Here is an 18,438-nt window from a genome sequence, read left to right on the forward strand (position 1 = left end):
ATATAAAATTATAGTAAATATAAGTATAAATTATATATTTTTATGTATAAAATATTTATAAATATATGTGTAAATTATTATTGGTTAAATATTGATAACAGATAATAATATTTATTGATCGTATAATATTATTCTTAATTCTAATATAAAAATTAATTAATAAAAACAAAAAATTATTTTTTATATAATGAAAAAAATTATAAAAAGATTATGTAAAATAAATAATTGAAATATTATTTCTCAATAAGTTGGTCCACCTCAGATTTTTGAGAATCCCACCCACCACCTTACATAAATGTTTTCTTCTCTAAGATCCAAGCCACTAACAACACACACAGAGAGAGCAAAGTTCAAAAATAAAAAACAAGACCCAACTTCCATTGCTACTATCCCTACCTTCCATTATAATAATAATATCTCTTCTTAGTTGCAAATAGTTTTGAAGCAGAACCACAGAAATGGGTGAAGTAAGAATTCTCCTTACACTCTACTTTCATTCATTTTGTTTCTTTCTTTTCTATTTCTTTATTTGCTACATGCATTTAAACTTTCTTTAATAGGAGAAGAAGAAGGAGGAGGAGGAGGAAAAGAAAGAAGAGAGCAAAAAAGAGGAAGAGGAGAAGAAGAAAAATGAAGAAAAGAAGGAAGAAGAGTCTCCAGCAGAAGAAATAGTACTTAAGGTTGATATGCATTGTGAAGCTTGTGCAAGGAAAGTTGCTAAAGCATTGAAAGGCTTTCAAGGTCACTCATTTTCTTCTTATTTTGCAATTATAAGCAAAAATATTTGAATTCAGTTATTTCTTTATTAATTAATTTACTATATGGATGAACAAATTAAAGTGGAGCATTATTCTGCTGTGGTATTTTAATAGGTTTGTGTCAGCTTGCTAGTACTTTTTTTTTTTCACAGTTGTATGTTTCTTTTTTACCTCTTTCTTTAATTTACTTGTTAAGAGGGGATCTACTTTCCATTATTGATTTTCAATTTTCACATGTTTTATTCATTCAAATAAAGACAATGTTCATCATTGCATTTAGATTCATGGTTAGCAAAGGAATGATCAAAGGATATCCATATCTAAAGATTAAGCTAAGGTGGTGGAAAAGATCAATAATAGTAAAAAAGAAAAAGAAAAAAGAAAAAGAAAGTAGTATCTTATATTATAAATGCTTTACTAATTTGAATTTTGAAAAAAAAACGTCACTCATCTTTTTCTAGAATTTCAATTAAATTAAATCAAATTAGTTAAATGTCTGAAAATAAAATAGAAAAAAATTAATTTAAAAAAAATACTGTTTTTCAGTAGTTTTAGTCATTACTTTCAAGAATAATTGAAATTAACGATTAAAATTACTGGAACACCGATATTTGTAAAATACTTGAAATAATTTGGATAAAATGTTTGGAGAAAACAGGAGTGGAGGAGGTGAGTGCAGATAGCAAGGGGAGCAAAGTGGTGGTGAAAGGAAAGGAAGCAGACCCCATGAAAGTGGTTGAGAGGCTTCAAAAGAAAAGTGGTAAAAAAGTGGAGCTCATTTCACCTTTGCCTAAACCTCAACAAGAAGAACAGGGAAAAAAGGAAGAACCACCCAAAAAAGAAGAACCTCAGCCGCCACCTCAAGAGAACAAAGATCAGGTACTTCAATTTTTTCATTCTCTTTGTCACCTACTAACCTTTCTCTATGATGCTAACATTGTTACTAAAATATATGTTAAATAAGACAGATATTAGCTAAATTCTAATTATTATATAAATAATCATATTAGGTGTATACTAAAATTAATTATTAAAAGAGTTTTACACGTCCATCTAGTTATATATCATCAAGTTAAAAAAATAACCATTTTTAACAATCTAAATATAATTGAATGATGGTGTAATATGGTTTATCCTATTACTGCATCAAAATTTAACTCTTAAAATTAACTATCAGTATCGATAAGATATGAAATATATATTAAAAATGAGTTAAACTATGTATATATAAACCAATTTAGTGATTGATTTTTAATACTTATGAAGGTAATAAGTTGTTTGAAAGTTAGAATTAATAAGAATAAAAGTAAGAAGATCCAACAAATTAAATGGGATATATAGAGGTACATTACTAGAACATGACTTATTGTATGGATGCAAATAGAGAGCATGGGGCATGAGATAGTAATGAAATGACGATATAGTCCTTGAATTGTGTTTGAATGGAGGATGCTGGCATGAAAGTAACGAAACAGAGTCAGGAAAAATATGATGGCAATCCAATAAGGGCACATGTAACGAGGCCCAAATTATGGTGACAATTAAGAAGCCTTTGACCCTACCACACACACACACACACCCTTCTTATGGGGTCACGGGCTCTTAGAGAGTTAGAGTTTTATTTACCGTCCCACAATTTTCACACAATTTGATATAAGTGTATAGGTAATGTAACTAATGTTAAATACTAAATGTATATATAAAAAGTATGAGCATGTGATGTGGGGAAGGTGAAGCTCTGAATCATGTTGATACATTGGATATGAAATCAGCATGGTCCCTCCTCCCTCTTTGGTGTACAATCCTGGCCCCATTTCTTCTTTGAATGTGTTGTCACCAATAGTAACACCACTCACTTTCTCCTCCTTATTATACGCTAATCTCCAACATTCCTTTTGGTTATGCTACATTTTATTTTGATTATTTCAGCCCCCTCCAGTGGTAACAATAGTCCTCAAAGTGCGTATGCATTGTGAAGCATGTGCTCAAGGTATACAAAAGCGTATCCGTAAGATTCAAGGTAACAATATTATTAATTCACTACTTTAATTATGTCTTTCTATATACTTTTTATTTTTATTAATAATCATAATCTATGGCACTAATTAATGTCGTCTCTTTAGATGTTTTACCGCACAATCTTTTGACTGATTTGATCATTATTCATCACTTTTATGGGATCTCGAGGAACATACCAACCCTAGAGGCCTAGATTCATGTATAGTAACTAGTAGATTTCTTATCAATCATCTTTCTATGATCATTCAAAGACCACTTTCTAGAAATTCATAAAACCGTCTATCAAAAAGGGTCTTTTACATTCACAATAATAGTAAAAAATTATGGAAACATTTCTAGTGTATCGGGAGTACCGATGCACCAATTGTTTTAACCATTAATTTTAATTAATATATATACATATTATTTTATTATATCTGATTCAATCTCAATTGAATCTTTAAAATTTTAAACCTTTAACTTTATTAATTTAATAACCGGTTTGATTTTCAGACGGTTTTATTTGAGTTGTTTCTTATTTTTTATATAATAATAAGAATTTAATTTTAATATAGTACCAATGTAAAATCGTTTTATCCATATATCCAATAATATAACGTCACATTAACAAAAATAATGACTTTTTACGCTGACTGCGTGAATGGTCATCAAAAGAGAACGGTTGTGAATTTGTGATTGTATAACTGGACAAAACGTATCAAAATTAAACTCATAACAATAGAATTTTGATGCATTACAGTATAAAACTAAAACCGTATTATACGTGCATTCAATCACATAATGCCGTATTAACAAAAATAACTACTTTTTACATCGACTGAGTAAATAGTCATAAAAAAAACGGTTGTATAGAGAAAGTGAAGTAATTGAGAATTGTATTTTGTAAGTGCAGGAGTTGAGTCGGTGGAAACAGAATTAGGAAAAGATCAAGTGATAGTAAAGGGTGTGATTGAAGCTGCAAAGCTTGTTGATGAAGTGTACAAGAGGACCAAGAAGCATGCTTCTGTTGTGAAGACTGAAGACGAGGAAAAGAAGGAAGAAGAGAAGAAAGAGGAGGAGAAGAAAAAAGAAGAGAAAGAAGAACAAGAGAAAAAAGAAGGTGAAGGAGAAGAAAAGAAAGAAGAAGAAGATGATGATGATCATAATAAGTTTGACATCAAGAGGAGTGAATATTGGCCATCAAGATCCTTTGTTGACTATGCATATGCTCCTCAAATTTTCAGTGATGAGAACCCAAATGCATGTTCTGTAATGTAGACAAAGTTTGGTTTTTCTTTCTCTACTATTTGTATGTATGTAATTTTAGGCATCATGTTTTTAGAGCTATGGTCATCAATAACATTATATAATGTAATGTCAGTTGTTGAAAATTATGGACCTTTAGCTAAATGTATGTGTTTAACAATTAACATGTATCACTGAATTTTGGCCTATGATTTCTGCACTTAAAATTTTACTTTATTTTTTTAGTGGTTAAGTTTACTTTGAGAATCTCACTTCACCTGCATCTTCCAACTTTAGAATTTGTTCTGGCATTTAGCAGTAGCCATTTTAAGTATTCATAGGCTGCAAATACTTCTGTATGAAGCAAATGAAGTTCTGATCATATTTAATAGAGAACTCATATAATCACTCCTATTTTGGTAATGTCACTTATTTTTTATATATAAATTTATCTAAATATGCAATCTAAAAAATTATGTATAAAGTATGTGTAGAGTGACATTATAAAAAATAAGAGTGATAATATTATTTCTTATTTAATTACCAATCGTGTTGTTTAATTATGTTAGTTGGAAGTTTTGATATTTTCTTTTATCTTTTTTTTTTCACTTTGTTTTGTTTGAGAAATCAGCAATGGAAAAATAAAGGTTTAATTACTTTGTTGGTCCTTATAATTTCGCAAAATTTTTAATTAGGTTCTTATACTTTTTTTCTTTTAATTGGGTCCTTACACCAATTTTTTTTTTTTTAATTGAGTCTCTACATTTTTTTTCCTTTTATTTGAGTTCTTGCATCAATTTTTTTTTAGTTGGGTCCCTATGTAATTAAGCCAATTATTACCAAGAGGAACTTAATTGAAAAAAAAATTGGTGTAGGAACCTAATTAAAAAAAAATATAAGGACCTAATTGAAAATTTTACGAAATTATAGAGACCAATAAAGTAATTAAACAAAAAAAATTGTTTTTAGTGCTCAACAACATTGTTTTTAAGATTTTAGAGATAAAACACAATTAAAAAAAATTAAAAAATGTCTCTTGGTCCTAAGTTTAAAAATGTATATAAAAAAATATTAAATTTATAACATAGAACATAATGTCTTATACTTGTCTTCAAATCTAAACACATTTTTGTGTCTCTTTTTATTTGAATTTGTATCTGTATGTGAGTCGTATATCCAAAATAAAATTTAGACTAATAATGTAGTGGAGCACGTTTAAGGGTGTGGCATGTGCAATAATTTGGACCACAAGGGCATTGAGGAACAATATTTGATAATGGAAAATGAAAGTTGCTTGGCATATATAGTGGGGACAAACACATGCTTACATACAGAAGAAGAAAACAAAGGGTGGAGGAGGTTTGATTATTAGGGTTTATAAACAGAGAGATAGATATTGGAGTAGTGGTACCATATACCAAAAGATGAATATTGAATAGTGCTAAAGGCAAATTTAGGCCTTGTGTACATCTCATTGTACTTTGTGTCTAACCAACTTGAATCATTAAAGAGCCACTCACTACTTCAGATCCCTGATTCCAGATCTTCATTCAAAAATTTCTAGCTAGTGCTTCAGATTTTTCTACTTTCTAATGATGCCATGGATTTGGATTTTGGAGTATCATTATTAAATGATTTGACTAGATAGTAAAAAATTTTGGAGGGAAAAAAAACAAAAAAAAAAAACTAGTGACTAGCTTATATTTCATTGCATGATAATTTGTTGATAAGACACCATATGAGAAAACTATGCCTTTCTTTGCAAAAAAACATTTATGAATGTAAGTTGTGTATTGTGGACAATTCAAGTTAATTCATTATGAATGACTAATCTTGATGACAATGCATTGAAAGTGAAACTACATGAAATGAATGCTTGAATTAGCTTTGCTGTCAGCTCCACTTCTATCAACAATTTATGGAGATTCATAGATCATGGTTGTTTTGACCTACCTATAATTATAAGGTAAGAGATGTTCACTATGATAAATGATGAATTTTTAAAAGGGGTAAATTTATGGGGGTTTTTTTCATTTTATAACTTCTATTCCAATGGAAGGGGAAACAGATTCATTATTAATAAATTTTATCACCTTTTTTTCAATTGAACTTAATATTTCAATATGCAGGTGAAGACTAGTAGAGTTTTTTTTCTTTTTTTTTTTCATTCACAAAATTCAACATCATTTGAGTTAGATTCTGATTTTTTTTCTTACATATTGGTATAATCTTGGTGTAATACTTAATCATTGGATTTTATGGTGTTTTTCGAAATTGTGGGAACAGTACAATACGCCCTCCTTGTAAAATATACAATACAAGGGGGGCGTATTGTACTGTTCCCACAATTTCGAAAAACACCATAAAATCCAATGATTAAGTATTACACCCAAATTTTTTCAATATATAAAAAAATAACCTTAGATTCTAGGATATAAATAAAACTTGTCACTCCTTTATTAACATTTTTTATTGTTGTAGACAATATATTTTTCTAGAATATGAAAATTATTTTTTTAAATTAATTTCTTCTTTTTTAGTGATTCTACTTTTCACTAAAATAATTTCCCAAACATATAAATCAAGCCTATAACATTTCACAAAATCCAACTACTTATCAGATTGACATCTTATTACCACCAACTATATGCCACCTTCTACCACCAACTCTCAAGGATGCATCAGGAACATGACTACTTATAAGTTACAACTCTTAACATGTGCTTAAGCTTGAAATCTTAACCCAACAATTGAGAAACAATAAATCTTAGAAAATTATATATCACAAAACTAAGTGGTGTGGTGATTATGAGTGCAAAATGACTGATCAAACAGTTTGTCATTTGCATTATGTGTAAGATAATCATGACTTTAATGCAATGATCCTCATGGAGCTCACAATTTCTCTCCCTTATAACTGTACTACAGGAAGCTATATTAACTCATAAAAAGGCTTCAAAAGGCTACACCACAAAGCTTTTCATTTTATGTCTACCTCTGCAAAGACTTGTACAGCACTACAGTGACATATTTGGCGAGAAACCGATGAGTTGTACCGAGCGCAACTACTGAAGGGCTGCCCTTTCCTTTCTGCATGTACAGATGATTGAGCACTACATGCTGAGGTCTTGATATAGGAGGTTGGATTTCCATATTTGTTGAAGGAACATTAAGAAGTGTCATTTGCAAGAATGGAGGAACCAATGGCGGTTCCTTCGCGTAATCTTCGGAACTAAGTTGTAAGTTGTTATAACTAGAGTCTGGTGATTTAGGAGGTTCAAAACCAGAAATGCTTCCAATGTCTTCAGGAACATAATCCTGCATATAATCAATAATATTGTTAGTCTCAGTTTAGATTTCAATCCCTTCTAGCAGTAGAACATACATAATGCCAACATTACTCTGTCATACAAGAACCACAACTCAATCAATTTTAGTATGTTATCATCATTCTATCTTCCCTATCACCATGTATGTTTTAGTAGGGTGCCATGAGAAAAGTTTCTGAATGTGAGGTATCACAATAATCAATTTCGCATGCGATAAGAATGATTATCCCAAAATGACAGAAACTATCAAGACAAAATTGAGTAACATGGACCACACATTGTATAACTAGCAATATCATATCTTATCCTAGATAAATAATACAGCTTCCATAGCAACATAAAGTTTTTAGCATTTAAGTTTCTTTTATTTCCATACAGCCAGACCCGGGAAAGTGTAGTCCAGTAGGCAGCGTGATAGCATATGAGCCTACAAATTACAAATATCAGAACTTCAATTTGTAATGACTTCTGTTCCAATGAATCTAGTTCTAGTTGTCTATCAATGATGTTTATAAAAAGGACTAAACGCTTTCGGCCCTCAATGCAAGCTCAGACACACAAACAGTACAAGTTAAAAGAATCACATCTATTATCATGAACAAAGCACCATCAAGCAGTACCAGCATACAAAAGAAACAGTAGAAAGCAGTTTATGGTCTCACTGCTTGCCAGTACTTTCCCTCAAGTGGAAAGAGACATTGCTGAAATGAGTTATCTATCATGTGCATTCAGAACAAAGTTCTTGCAAAAACATAATTGAAACAAAAAGCAAGAAGGGAATGAAAAAAAGAATAAAAATAAAATAAATGGCATCCAGAGGAGATAATTGCATGCAAGGGGTAAATTAGACCGAAATAGTGTTTCACCTTAAAGGAAGAAATAAAAAGTAAAACAAACAAAATATGAGGTACTCTCCAATTCACTCATACAGGGCTCATATAGTGAACAAGACTGGACTAGAGATAAAGTAATCACCAGTATACGTTAGTTACTCAGAGCATCATCACTTTCTTTTTTAAACTTGAAAGAAACAACTATCAATTATTAAGCATATAACCACAATTACATAATTTGGATCACATACAAAATATGTAAAGAGATAGCACCTGTAAGTCTAAAACATTGTAAGTAATCCCAGCATCATCTTGAGCCCAAGGCAAGTCAGGTGCATACCTCCACTGTCCATCCACAATAAATCTGAATTGATAAACACCGGAAGGTAGTACCTTCATAATTGTGAAGTCCTTTCCCGATCTCTGCAAAGGCATTCTGATGAACAAGGAATATCAGAATATGAATCACATAATAGCATCCTTTGAAGACAAATAAACAAGAAACCATATTTTCTCAAACCTTGTTTTCCAATTATCCCATGATCCCTCCACAGCTACTTCTTTGCCATCATAAATCCAAGTAATCATTGTTGGAATACCAAGTTCACTGTCCACATCTTCATACCCTGAAGTAGTTTGCATCCAGGAAGGACTTGGAACTTGCATCTCATCAGGTCTTTGAAGTGGAACCACCGGGACCTAAACACAAGAAAAGGGGGTGATTGACAAGTGACAACTAACAAAAAGAGATTCCACAAAAGCGGTGAATAAAACAGGCCACAGCCAAAGGTATATAACCAAAAGAACAAATTCAGAACCAAACTCTAAAAGAGAACAAATAGCACATCCAATATGATTGACAACAAGGTTTCGGTGAGGCTCAAATGTCTCATTCAGTACTTTCCATAATCAACACGGAGATAGAAAGGAGTTAGTAGGATATGGTTTGAAATGGACAAGAACCTATAAAGATTCGAATATAGTTCCTTTCAATAATCCCAATACCACAAGCAACTTGGTTCCTTCACAATTAATTACAGCTATACCAAACCACGTTCTCATACACACTGATTGATGAAAGCCAAAGTCGTTAGTCTTAGTCATACTCATAGGTCAGCATGTTGTGAACTAGCTATGATTCAGCGAGGCAATTACCCAAACCCACAACTTCAAAGCATACAACTCTAAAGTAGCATATGAATAAAAAAAGAAGCAGCAGAAGAAGAAAGAGCTGGAGATGTTTGATTGAAAACATCCTCATCTACCTTGTGGCTTTGCATCAAACACCTAGTGTGCATCAATGGTGGTTAAATTTTTGCCCCCAAAAATATCCCCAGAAATTTTCTTTTAAAGAAATTATATTGTAGGGTGATATCACCATTCACCTTCCAAAATGCAATCTGACCTCATAGTTGCTTTTGATTATTTGATTTAGACATACTCCACTCAACAAAAAAGGGAGCAAACAAAAAGAAGAACCACCACCCCAAAAAAAGAACCTCTTTTTTATTATTATTTATAATCTGCAGTAAAATAGAACACACCCCTCCCCCAATCCAACCCAAAAAAAAAAAGTACTCCATAAAGCCATTAATGGTAAAAAGAAGAAAGAGTGGGAAATTGAAGAACTCACTTGAGGAGTGAACATCAATGGAGAATGAGTGGCTCTAGGGCTAGCAGGTGGGGAGTGACCCATTAAATCAGAAGAGGGAAGGTTGGCAGCTCCATCACTCACAACACTCTCAGCACCTTCTTGCTCTTCTTCTTCTGCACCTGTGTGAGTTCCATTCATCTCTTCTCTCTCATTCACATTTCCCATTGAGAGAGAGAGAGAGAGAGAGAGAGAAATATTCAAATGTGATGCTGATTCCCACAAGCAGCAAACACAGGATTCAGCAGAAAACAGAAGATGCTTCCATTTGGGAGAAGGAAAATGGGGTGAAGCTGTAAGAAAAAATAGAAAATGAGTAACAATAAAAAGGGCAATACTATGTGTCCAAAAACAAAATATATATTCACCACAATTCAGTAAACCACCCAATCAACTTTTTATTTTCATACTTATATATTTAATTTTTATATCATTAGTTTTTGTGCTAAAAAAACAATTAATAAAGATTTTTTAAAATTTATAAATATCATCTATAAATATTTCTTTAAATTTAATTTTGTTAATATTTAAATTTTTGTATTTGAATAATCATACACAAAAATAAATAAATTATAAAAATATAAAGCTATCCCTATTCATATTTTTAAGTTTGTTTATATAATTCTTTTTTATAAATATCATTTTTATTCTATAATTATTTGCTTAAAATACACAATTTTTTTTTTTATAATTTAAAAATTTGTAATCAATTTTCAACTATCTAACAACTCCTTTAAATCATGACCTGCCCATGGCCTTGTGTATTAGAGGCTACTTTAAAAAAAAAAAAGTAAAAACTTAAATACAATCAACTTCACGTGAAGTTGATATTTGAGAGCTGTTAAATAATTTGACTGATTTGACTAAATTTTTATCTAACGGCTCTCAAATATCAACTTCACGTGAAATTTACTGCACCTGAATTTTCACAAAAATAAAAAAAAACACTTCAATCAGTTATTTAAATAGTTAAAAATCGATTAAAAATTTTGGAATTGTAAAAGGATATTTTATCTTTTTAAACAAATAGTCAAAGATCAGAAGAGTTTTTTTTTAGTCTTTTTAACTAGTGATTGTATGATTTAAGGAAAATAAATAAAAATAATAATAAGAGAGTAAGTGAATGAGAAGAAAAGCAAAGAGTGTGAGTGGGATTATAATAATTTTGTCCGATGAGTTAGGAAGAAGAAAAGGGAGGAAGGGAGAGGAATGGGGTTGTGAGTGAAATGGTATGAAGACTTGTGACTCTGTTGGGGATGCTGGTTACATCATCATATTATTGATTATTAACAACTTCTCATAATTGAGTGCATCTAATTAACTCAATCCTAAAACCCTATAGTTTGTAAAATAATAATAATAATAATAATAATAATAAGAAAAAATTTCTGAAACTTTTGAACATGCTGTCTACGTGATTATGGATGTGCCTTGTTTTCAGGTTTGTGTTTTTGTTTGTTGTTTCTTCTTCCAATTAAAGAATGGAGGAGGCAGTACGTTACTTATGAGGGGGAGGTGTTTACCATCTTCCCTCCCATCATTTTCCCATTTGATTATGACGATTTTATGATTGCTTACTAAACATGTTTGTTACTTGTTAGGTACAATTATTTTGTGATTGTTTAAATAATTAAGAAATTTTTGTTTGTTTAGTGTTTTTGGTTAATCTAATTTGACCTCACAGATTGAGATTCTCTTGTATTTTAGAAATTGTTAGTTAGTTTCAAAGGACTAATTAATTAGTTCATCATTTGATTTGATGTGACGACTAAGAAATCACCACTCTAGTATTGTACCATGTCTTTTCTTCGGACGGTCCTAAGTATGAGTTTCAGTGATAGTATTATTTATAAGATATTATAATAATATAGTATCAATATTTTATAAATTTTGATACTATATTATAAATTTATTTATTATAAAAAAATTTAATTAATAGAAAAATATGAATAAGTATATATCAAATAATTCTTAAATAATTTACTTCTTATTAATTTTTTTTATATTAGCATATATAGCACAAGTAGTATCTCAGAATTAATGTGAGTTTCTTGATTTTACAAGATTTTATTTTAACTATTAGAGTTAATTATGTTATTTTTAGAGTCTTTTTTCTTAAAGTCTAAATTAACTAAAGCAGTGCATAAATAATTTAGAGAAAAAATTTAGAGATCAGCACTTTTATTAAAATCTAATCAGTACTTAACCAATAAAAAAATAAATAATCTCGCACTATTATTATCATCAACCTCCACTGCACTATTTGCAAAACCTCTTTCAATTTTATTGTCAAACAAATTTTGCAATAATAATTTTTTTTATTAAGTACCAATCAACAATTTTCGCTATCCAACTCTAATACCATATAAAAAAAATGAAAAAAGAGAGATCTTTTAACACTAAAACGAGAATGCAGCAAAAAGATTAGGAATTATTTAATCATTAAATTAGTCTTTTTATATTTGCGTATAAATATATGTGGTATTTAATTTATTTTTAAGGTATATATTTTATACGAGTAGTTTATGTGATAACTAATTTTTATATATACCTAACAAGATTGATAATAAATAAGTTTATACAATGCACTAACCATACAACAAATAATATTAGAACATATAGTATTGTATTATATATATCATGCCTAAATATGAGATTTCACATTTCAAACGCATCACTGGAAATATTGTGGTGCCTTAAGAAAACAAGACCTAGATGCTATGCTATACATGCTAGGATATGTGCATATAATAGGAATAGGAGACAATGAAAATTAAAATGATTTGAGGCAGAGAAATAACAAGTGCATATCATATCATATCAAGCATTTAGCTCTCTCTGTGACATTTTATCAAACACCTTTGTCACTATATACATACATCTGATCAAATCCCAGTCCCTGCGGAGAATCTCGTGAGTGCCCACTTCTCTCTTCTGTCTCATTTCAAGCTTTCACCGCACTCGTGCTAATAATAATATTATATTTTTATTTGGTGCCTGCCATAATTACTGTTTGTCACTTTCAATAGCTCTTAGATGTGAAGACTCGAAGATTCGACAAAGCTTTTATATTAACTGTCGATGACCTAACACAATCGTCTTCGTTTATCTAGACCTTGATCCGGCTATGTAACATAGATGGAGTTTTCGGTAGCTCTTAGGTTTGGCCAATTTCTTTTGTTACTACCAGGCTAAGTGTATTAGTCATTCTTGCTAGTTTAGTTGGTTGTTTCCTTTAACTAAGTTTAGTTAGTCTAGTGGTTAGCTCATTAATCTGCTTAAACAAGTGTCAGGGTTCGAATCCCGCCTTGTACATGTAGTAACTCATCTCTTAAAGGAGCTTCGATTTGTGATGGATTAGTCCTTGGCCTGCCGAGTTGAAAAATACCGTGGGAAGAAAAAAAGTTGGTTGTTTCGTCATTTTAATTAGATTAATTCGTTGAAAAATCAATGAATGATATTGATTTTGAAATTAAAGTGGACAGGTAATAATATGGGTGAGGTATGTGTGAGCAAATGATATCATATTGCAAGTGTCTCTTTCAATAAAGCTCAAAGGAAAACTTGTTGATGTAACTATTACATGCTGCTTACTGTCAACTATGTGATGACCAACCACCAGTGATATCTTAGTGTAAATATCTACAAGACAAAATCTACCATAGTTTCTTAATGGTGATATCTTTGAAAACAAATGAAGGGGTGTGGGTGTGGGTGTTGGTGTTTCATATCTTGCTAGCCGGTAAAATAGTGATCCTGTGAAGTTTATTTTACCTTATCTGCATATGGTTTGATTTTGAAGGACCGTACTAAATAATTAACCAATTCTCTTCATGCACTGTCTGTCTAGTATACTAAGTCGAGCAGAGTGTAGGATTTATCCGATTTGGATTCTCTAACGAGCCGAAAGAACTTGGAAAAACCATCACCACAAAAGCTGGCTATTATGGTAAGAGAGTCCTAAGATCTTAATAAGTTTTTTTTCAAATGTTAGCCCTCCATGTAGGACACTTTTTCAGGTATTGGTCCTACAAAATTTATATCAGATTCTAGTGTTCCATATCCCCATCCAATAATATAAGGGGGGAAGGGGGTGTCAGCATTATGTAGGGGGCAGGACAAGTGCCTTTATTTTAATTGTGTAAAAGAATTAGCACTCTTTTGAAGTAGCTCAAATTTGATGATGAGCCTAGCAAGGTTACTATCTTGAAAGGTTCAAATTTTGGAAACAGTTTCTCAGCTTGCGTCTGCAAAACTGGGTCCCTATTGAGTGGAAACCTCAGAGATCTAGATTGTTGCTCTATGGTTTGAAACTAACCAGGTTATATATACTTGCATTGTTAGGTATCTTGAATATGCAAAGCATAAGGAAATCTATCTTGAGTCATGTGAACTTGAGGAGGTCAATTGAAAGATGGTGCTTTTCTGGGAATGAGTGTGCCAATATGCAATTCAGATACTTGTGCTCTTCAACAGGATCGGGCTCTGATTTGATACTGGACAGAGTAATTGCACTTGCCAAGAACTATGATAAAATCAATGCCTCAAAGGTATTAGAAAAAAACAATTAATGATCAATATGAAAATCTTGTATTTTATATATGAATACCTCAAGATATTGCTGAATTGTTTCTTGTGCTGAGGGATAACATTATGGGGAGCTTACTGTTACTTCTACATTTTTCTACTTGTCCATTGTGTAGGTTACTGAAACAGCTGATTTTCAAAAGGATTTGAACCTGGACAGCTTGGACCGCGTGGAACTCATTATGGCTCTTGAAGAAGAGTTTTCAGTCGAAATCCCGGATGAGAAAGCAGATAAGCTTGCCTGCTGCGCTGATGTTGCGAAATACATAGCCTTGGCTAGAGCTGACCAGAAGATTGGGGAAAGGCCCTGAAACTTCACTCTGTTATTCTCTTAGGATGTGGTATTCTGAGTTTACTTTTTCCTTGATTGTGATATATGAACCTATGTTAAGTATGCTTAGTAGCATGTATTACTTGATGTTAGTTTACTTAATAGTGTGCTTCATATGGGAATGCCTTAATTGGTTTGAAGAATACCAAATAATTGATCTTAGCTAATATTGAACACTTGTATGATCATTCTTAGTTTTGTATATGATCAACTATTCGTGGTTTAATTTGAGCAACAACCACAAAGCCTTATCCTACTAGGTGGAGACGGCTAAATGGATTAAATGACGCCATTGAGCTCGACAGAATTTTCAAATTCTACTCTCATTTTATGATTTGAATCATCACTCAATGCCGCATCCTAGTGACCTAATTATGAAAATTCACTAACCTTGTTGGTAATTATGTTCGAATTGTTTGAGATTCTGTAGAGACATTATTTTTCTCTTTATCTTTGAATCAGTATTCACACCGGGTAACTGTCAACACAGAACAAGCAGATAGGCAACAAACACAATTACTACTACTTCCATCCCCTGCAGAAATATTTTGAAAGTATCAATTTGGTAAGGTCAAAATGATAATTATTTGGGGATAGAGCATAGAGGTACTATATTATCCGTTGACCTAAAAATAAATAAGCAGGGCAATAAACCAGAAGAAAATATAAATTGCATGCTGAGGTGTTTTGAAGAATCTATTAGTATATAATAATAACGGCTAAATATTCACTTGATTTTATAGAATTGTATGCACACTTCGATTTAACCCCTAAAATTAAGAAATTAATTATTTAGTCCCAGTTAAAAAAAAAAAAAGACATCAATGTCTTAATATGAGTACAATCCGTTATACTATACTTGATTTTGTTGGTCTTAACATTATAATTTATTTTTTCTCTGTAGACATAATATATGACAAAACACAATAGCATCATTTGATTTATGTAGCCGACTCCACCCAAAAAGATAAAACTTTGTTGTTGTTGTAACATAATTCATTTCAAATTTGTAGCAAACGACAACTCTTAAGTCCAAATATCTCTTACAAATATATCCCATCTATTATGATTTTATTTTGACCATAATTCAAAGTATAGTTTATACGTACTACTTATACTTTGTCGATGACCTCTAACACAAAGAATTAGGACTAGGAATTATACTACCAATTTTCGAGTTGAATTACTTAATCCAATATCTATTAAAAAATTTAGTTAGTTTAACCAAATAAGTAACCTATCATTTTTTAATTATACAATTATATTTATTTTAATTGACACAATTATTTTAAAATAAAAACTCACACATTTATTTTTATGTAAAATTGATAATTAAAAATAATTAAATAATAATTTAATAATAATTTTTAATTATTAATTTTATATAAAAATAATTACATGAAAATCTCTCACCTTAATACTATAATACTAAGTACTAACCAATAACAATTAGAATTAATATATATTTAATTATTTTCTGTTAACATTCAATCTTGCACTATTATATAAAAATAAAATCAATCAAATATTATACTTATTATCTAAATTATTTTAATTTACATAATTAGATTTAATTAAATCCAGTTAAATATTAAAATAAAATTGGTAAATTATACTATCCAATTTTTTCTAAAATAATATATAAATTATCTTTTATGATGCATCACATCTTAATTGAATATTTACTTTTAATTTGAGTTACTATCTTAACCATAGTTAGATTATATTGTAATTAAATTTTTAAAAGAGATAAATGTATAATTTATTAAAAGATTAGAAATTGATTTTTTTTCCAGATCATGCCTAAATTCTTCTTCTTCGATCTCTCTCAATGTCACTCAACAACTCTTCCTTATCAGTCAGTCTCTCCCGAATTTCAAAGTCCAGAAGTCACGATCTTCTGCTTCTTTGATTCGTCTCGCCAGCTCCGGTGCGTCTCCACCACTGCGCTGTCGCATGTGGCCAGGGACGGACATACGGGGGCGAGTGGAAGCTTTGGCCCCAACTTTTTTTAAAAAAGATGAATAGTAATAAGTTATTAAGTATGATTTAATTTATTAAAAAATTTATTTAGTATTTAATTTAATATAAATAAAAATCTAATCTAACTTAAATATTAATGATTTCTAATATCTAAAAAGTAAGTAACAATATTAAAAAAATTTGAAAAGATATTACTACTAATATTTTTAAATTAAATAAAATTTTTCAAATCTCATAAAGTGGATTTTTTTCTTCTTGTAAGCGTCATTCTTTATTCATTTGGTATTAATTCTCTATGTTTCAACTACTACAACTGAGAGATCTTTTTCAGTTATGAATATTGTGAAAAATAACTCAGAAACAAAATGAAAGATGAATTTTTTGCTAATTGTCTTTTAATTATATTAAAAATAAATTTGCTGAAAAATTTGGCACAGATTCTATTCTCGGTGAATTTTATGATACAAAAAATCGACCACTTTGTTAATACATATTTTTTGTATTTTAAAATATATTCTCTATCAGTATATTTTTGTAATACATTTTACATTATATAATTTTTTGCATAATTTTTTAATATTATATATGTTATTGGCCCTCATAATAATATTTCTGGATCCATCTCTGCATGTGGCTCCCCTGTTTTGCGTTGTCGCATCTCCTTGCTCCGGTGCGTCTCTTGTCGTCGCCTCCTCGTTTGTTGCTGTCATCCCTGGCTAGAGCCTGTCGTTGCTGTCATTCCTGGCTAGAGTCTGCTTTGCCGTACTTGGACAGATTAGTTTTCTCTTTTTTTTTTGCGTTATTGAAACTCCCTGTCAGTTTTTGTTAGTTATTCAGTTGGCTTATAATTTAGTTATAATCAATGATGCGATATTACGTAGGAGGTTCGACGAGGATGAAAAAATAGAGAAGAAACTAAAGGTCAAAAGTCATTACTAAGGATTAGGAAACATCTTCTAAAAATAATTTAAAAACAAAAGTCATATTTTAATTTTTAATACTTTAAAAATTTACATAATTACTCATTTTAAAAGCTAATTTAATTATAAAAATTTAACTATAATTAATTTAATAACCAATTAAAAAGTGACACATGACACAGAATAGATAATATGTTACTTTACAAAAAATTTGGTGGCCAATAAAATTACACGGAAATCACACTTTATAATTAATCAAGAGGTCTAATCGAGTAGGAGTAGTAATTAGTAATTAGTAGTGAAAGGGGTTTAGATCAACAGTGACCTTAAAAGAAAAAAAAAATAATAATAATAGTGGGGTCCAAACTATCACGTTGAGATGATTATAGGGACAGGTGGAATGGTATTTGTGGAATATAAGGTGGTTCTGGGAATCAAGTATTGACATCAGGACCATCAAAATTAGTGGCAATCAAGTGAACAGTGCCCGTTGGATTTGAGTGACGAAGCATCCACGGTAATCAATGAGAGGGACCCACATTCGCCATCATATTCCTCTCATCTATCGCAGATTCGTAACGCTGACGACCCTTTAGCTCCTTCCCTGTTCGCTTGCGCTCATACAAACTTCATAAGCCTCCCATTAATATACCAATAGACTGCATCTATACTCAAATAAACCATTAAAAGTAACTACAAATATAAAATATATATTAAAATATAAATATACATTAAAAATAAAATATAAAATATTATTTTAATTTTAAATATTTAAAATAAATTTTATTTTAAATTTTAATATT

General features: G+C 30.5%; 3 protein-coding genes across 6 annotated transcripts; 2 read left to right on the top strand and 1 right to left on the bottom strand.

Moving 5' to 3' along the window:
- Positions 1–299: 299 nt before the first annotated feature.
- LOC107482901 (heavy metal-associated isoprenylated plant protein 7) lies at positions 300–4,254 on the top strand. Its single transcript, XM_016103483.3, has 5 exons — positions 300–467; positions 561–741; positions 1,417–1,637; positions 2,688–2,778; positions 3,670–4,254. Exons 1-5 carry the CDS (start codon positions 459–461, stop codon positions 4,032–4,034), a joined length of 867 nt encoding a protein of 288 aa, XP_015958969.1. The 5' UTR covers positions 300–458; the 3' UTR covers positions 4,035–4,254.
- A 2,638-nt stretch (positions 4,255–6,892) lies between these two features.
- On the bottom strand, positions 6,893–10,140 carry LOC107482902 (SNF1-related protein kinase regulatory subunit beta-2). 3 transcript variants are annotated; one of them, XM_016103485.3, is made up of 4 exons: positions 9,797–10,140; positions 8,684–8,862; positions 8,437–8,599; positions 6,893–7,319 (listed from the first exon to the last, which is right to left on the bottom strand). In XM_016103485.3, the coding sequence occupies exons 1-4, from the start codon at positions 9,980–9,982 to the stop codon at positions 6,993–6,995; spliced, it is 855 nt and encodes a 284-aa protein (XP_015958971.1). In that variant the 5' UTR covers positions 9,983–10,140; the 3' UTR covers positions 6,893–6,992. The 3 variants fall into 3 exon arrangements, with proteins under 3 accessions (XP_015958971.1, XP_015958972.1, XP_020995605.1); XM_016103486.3 differs by lacking the exon at positions 9,797–10,140 and adding an exon at positions 9,429–9,563; XM_021139946.2 differs by lacking the exon at positions 9,797–10,140 and adding an exon at positions 8,987–9,087.
- A 2,375-nt stretch (positions 10,141–12,515) lies between these two features.
- On the top strand, positions 12,516–15,047 carry LOC107482903 (acyl carrier protein 3, mitochondrial). Of its 2 annotated transcripts, XM_021139947.2 has the most exons (4): positions 12,516–12,727; positions 13,665–13,763; positions 14,159–14,364; positions 14,518–15,047. In XM_021139947.2, the coding sequence occupies exons 3-4, from the start codon at positions 14,170–14,172 to the stop codon at positions 14,710–14,712; spliced, it is 390 nt and encodes a 129-aa protein (XP_020995606.1). In that variant the 5' UTR covers positions 12,516–12,727; positions 13,665–13,763; positions 14,159–14,169; the 3' UTR covers positions 14,713–15,047. The 2 variants fall into 2 exon arrangements, with proteins under 2 accessions (XP_020995606.1, XP_015958973.1); XM_016103487.3 differs by lacking the exon at positions 13,665–13,763 and having other exon boundaries at positions 12,520–12,727.
- Positions 15,048–18,438: the final 3,391 nt, after the last annotated feature.

This window comes from Arachis duranensis, chromosome 4 (assembly GCF_000817695.3).
Source record: "Arachis duranensis cultivar V14167 chromosome 4, aradu.V14167.gnm2.J7QH, whole genome shotgun sequence".
Classification (NCBI taxonomy): Eukaryota; Viridiplantae; Streptophyta; class Magnoliopsida; order Fabales; family Fabaceae; genus Arachis; species Arachis duranensis.

Bases quoted from the DNA above. Each gene is read 5' to 3' on its own strand.
- LOC107482901 (XM_016103483.3), top strand. The intron at 742-1,416 runs GTCACTCATTTT...TGGAGAAAACAG, and splicing joins AGCATTGAAAGGCTTTCAAG to GAGTGGAGGAGGTGAGTGCA. The intron at 1,638-2,687 runs GTACTTCAATTT...TGATTATTTCAG, and splicing joins CTCAAGAGAACAAAGATCAG to CCCCCTCCAGTGGTAACAAT.
- LOC107482902 (XM_016103485.3), bottom strand. From the start codon at position 9,982: ATGGGAAATGTGAATGAGAGAGAAGAGATGAATGGAACTCACACAGGT. The intron at 8,863-9,796 runs GTGAGTTCTTCA...TCTTGTGTTTAG, and splicing joins CATTGATGTTCACTCCTCAA to GTCCCGGTGGTTCCACTTCA. The intron at 7,320-8,436 runs GTGCTATCTCTT...GATTATATGCAG, and splicing joins ACAATGTTTTAGACTTACAG to GATTATGTTCCTGAAGACAT.
- LOC107482903 (XM_021139947.2), top strand. From the start codon at position 14,170: ATGCAAAGCATAAGGAAATCTATCTTGAGTCATGTGAACTTGAGGAGG. The intron at 14,365-14,517 runs GTATTAGAAAAA...TCCATTGTGTAG, and splicing joins ATAAAATCAATGCCTCAAAG to GTTACTGAAACAGCTGATTT.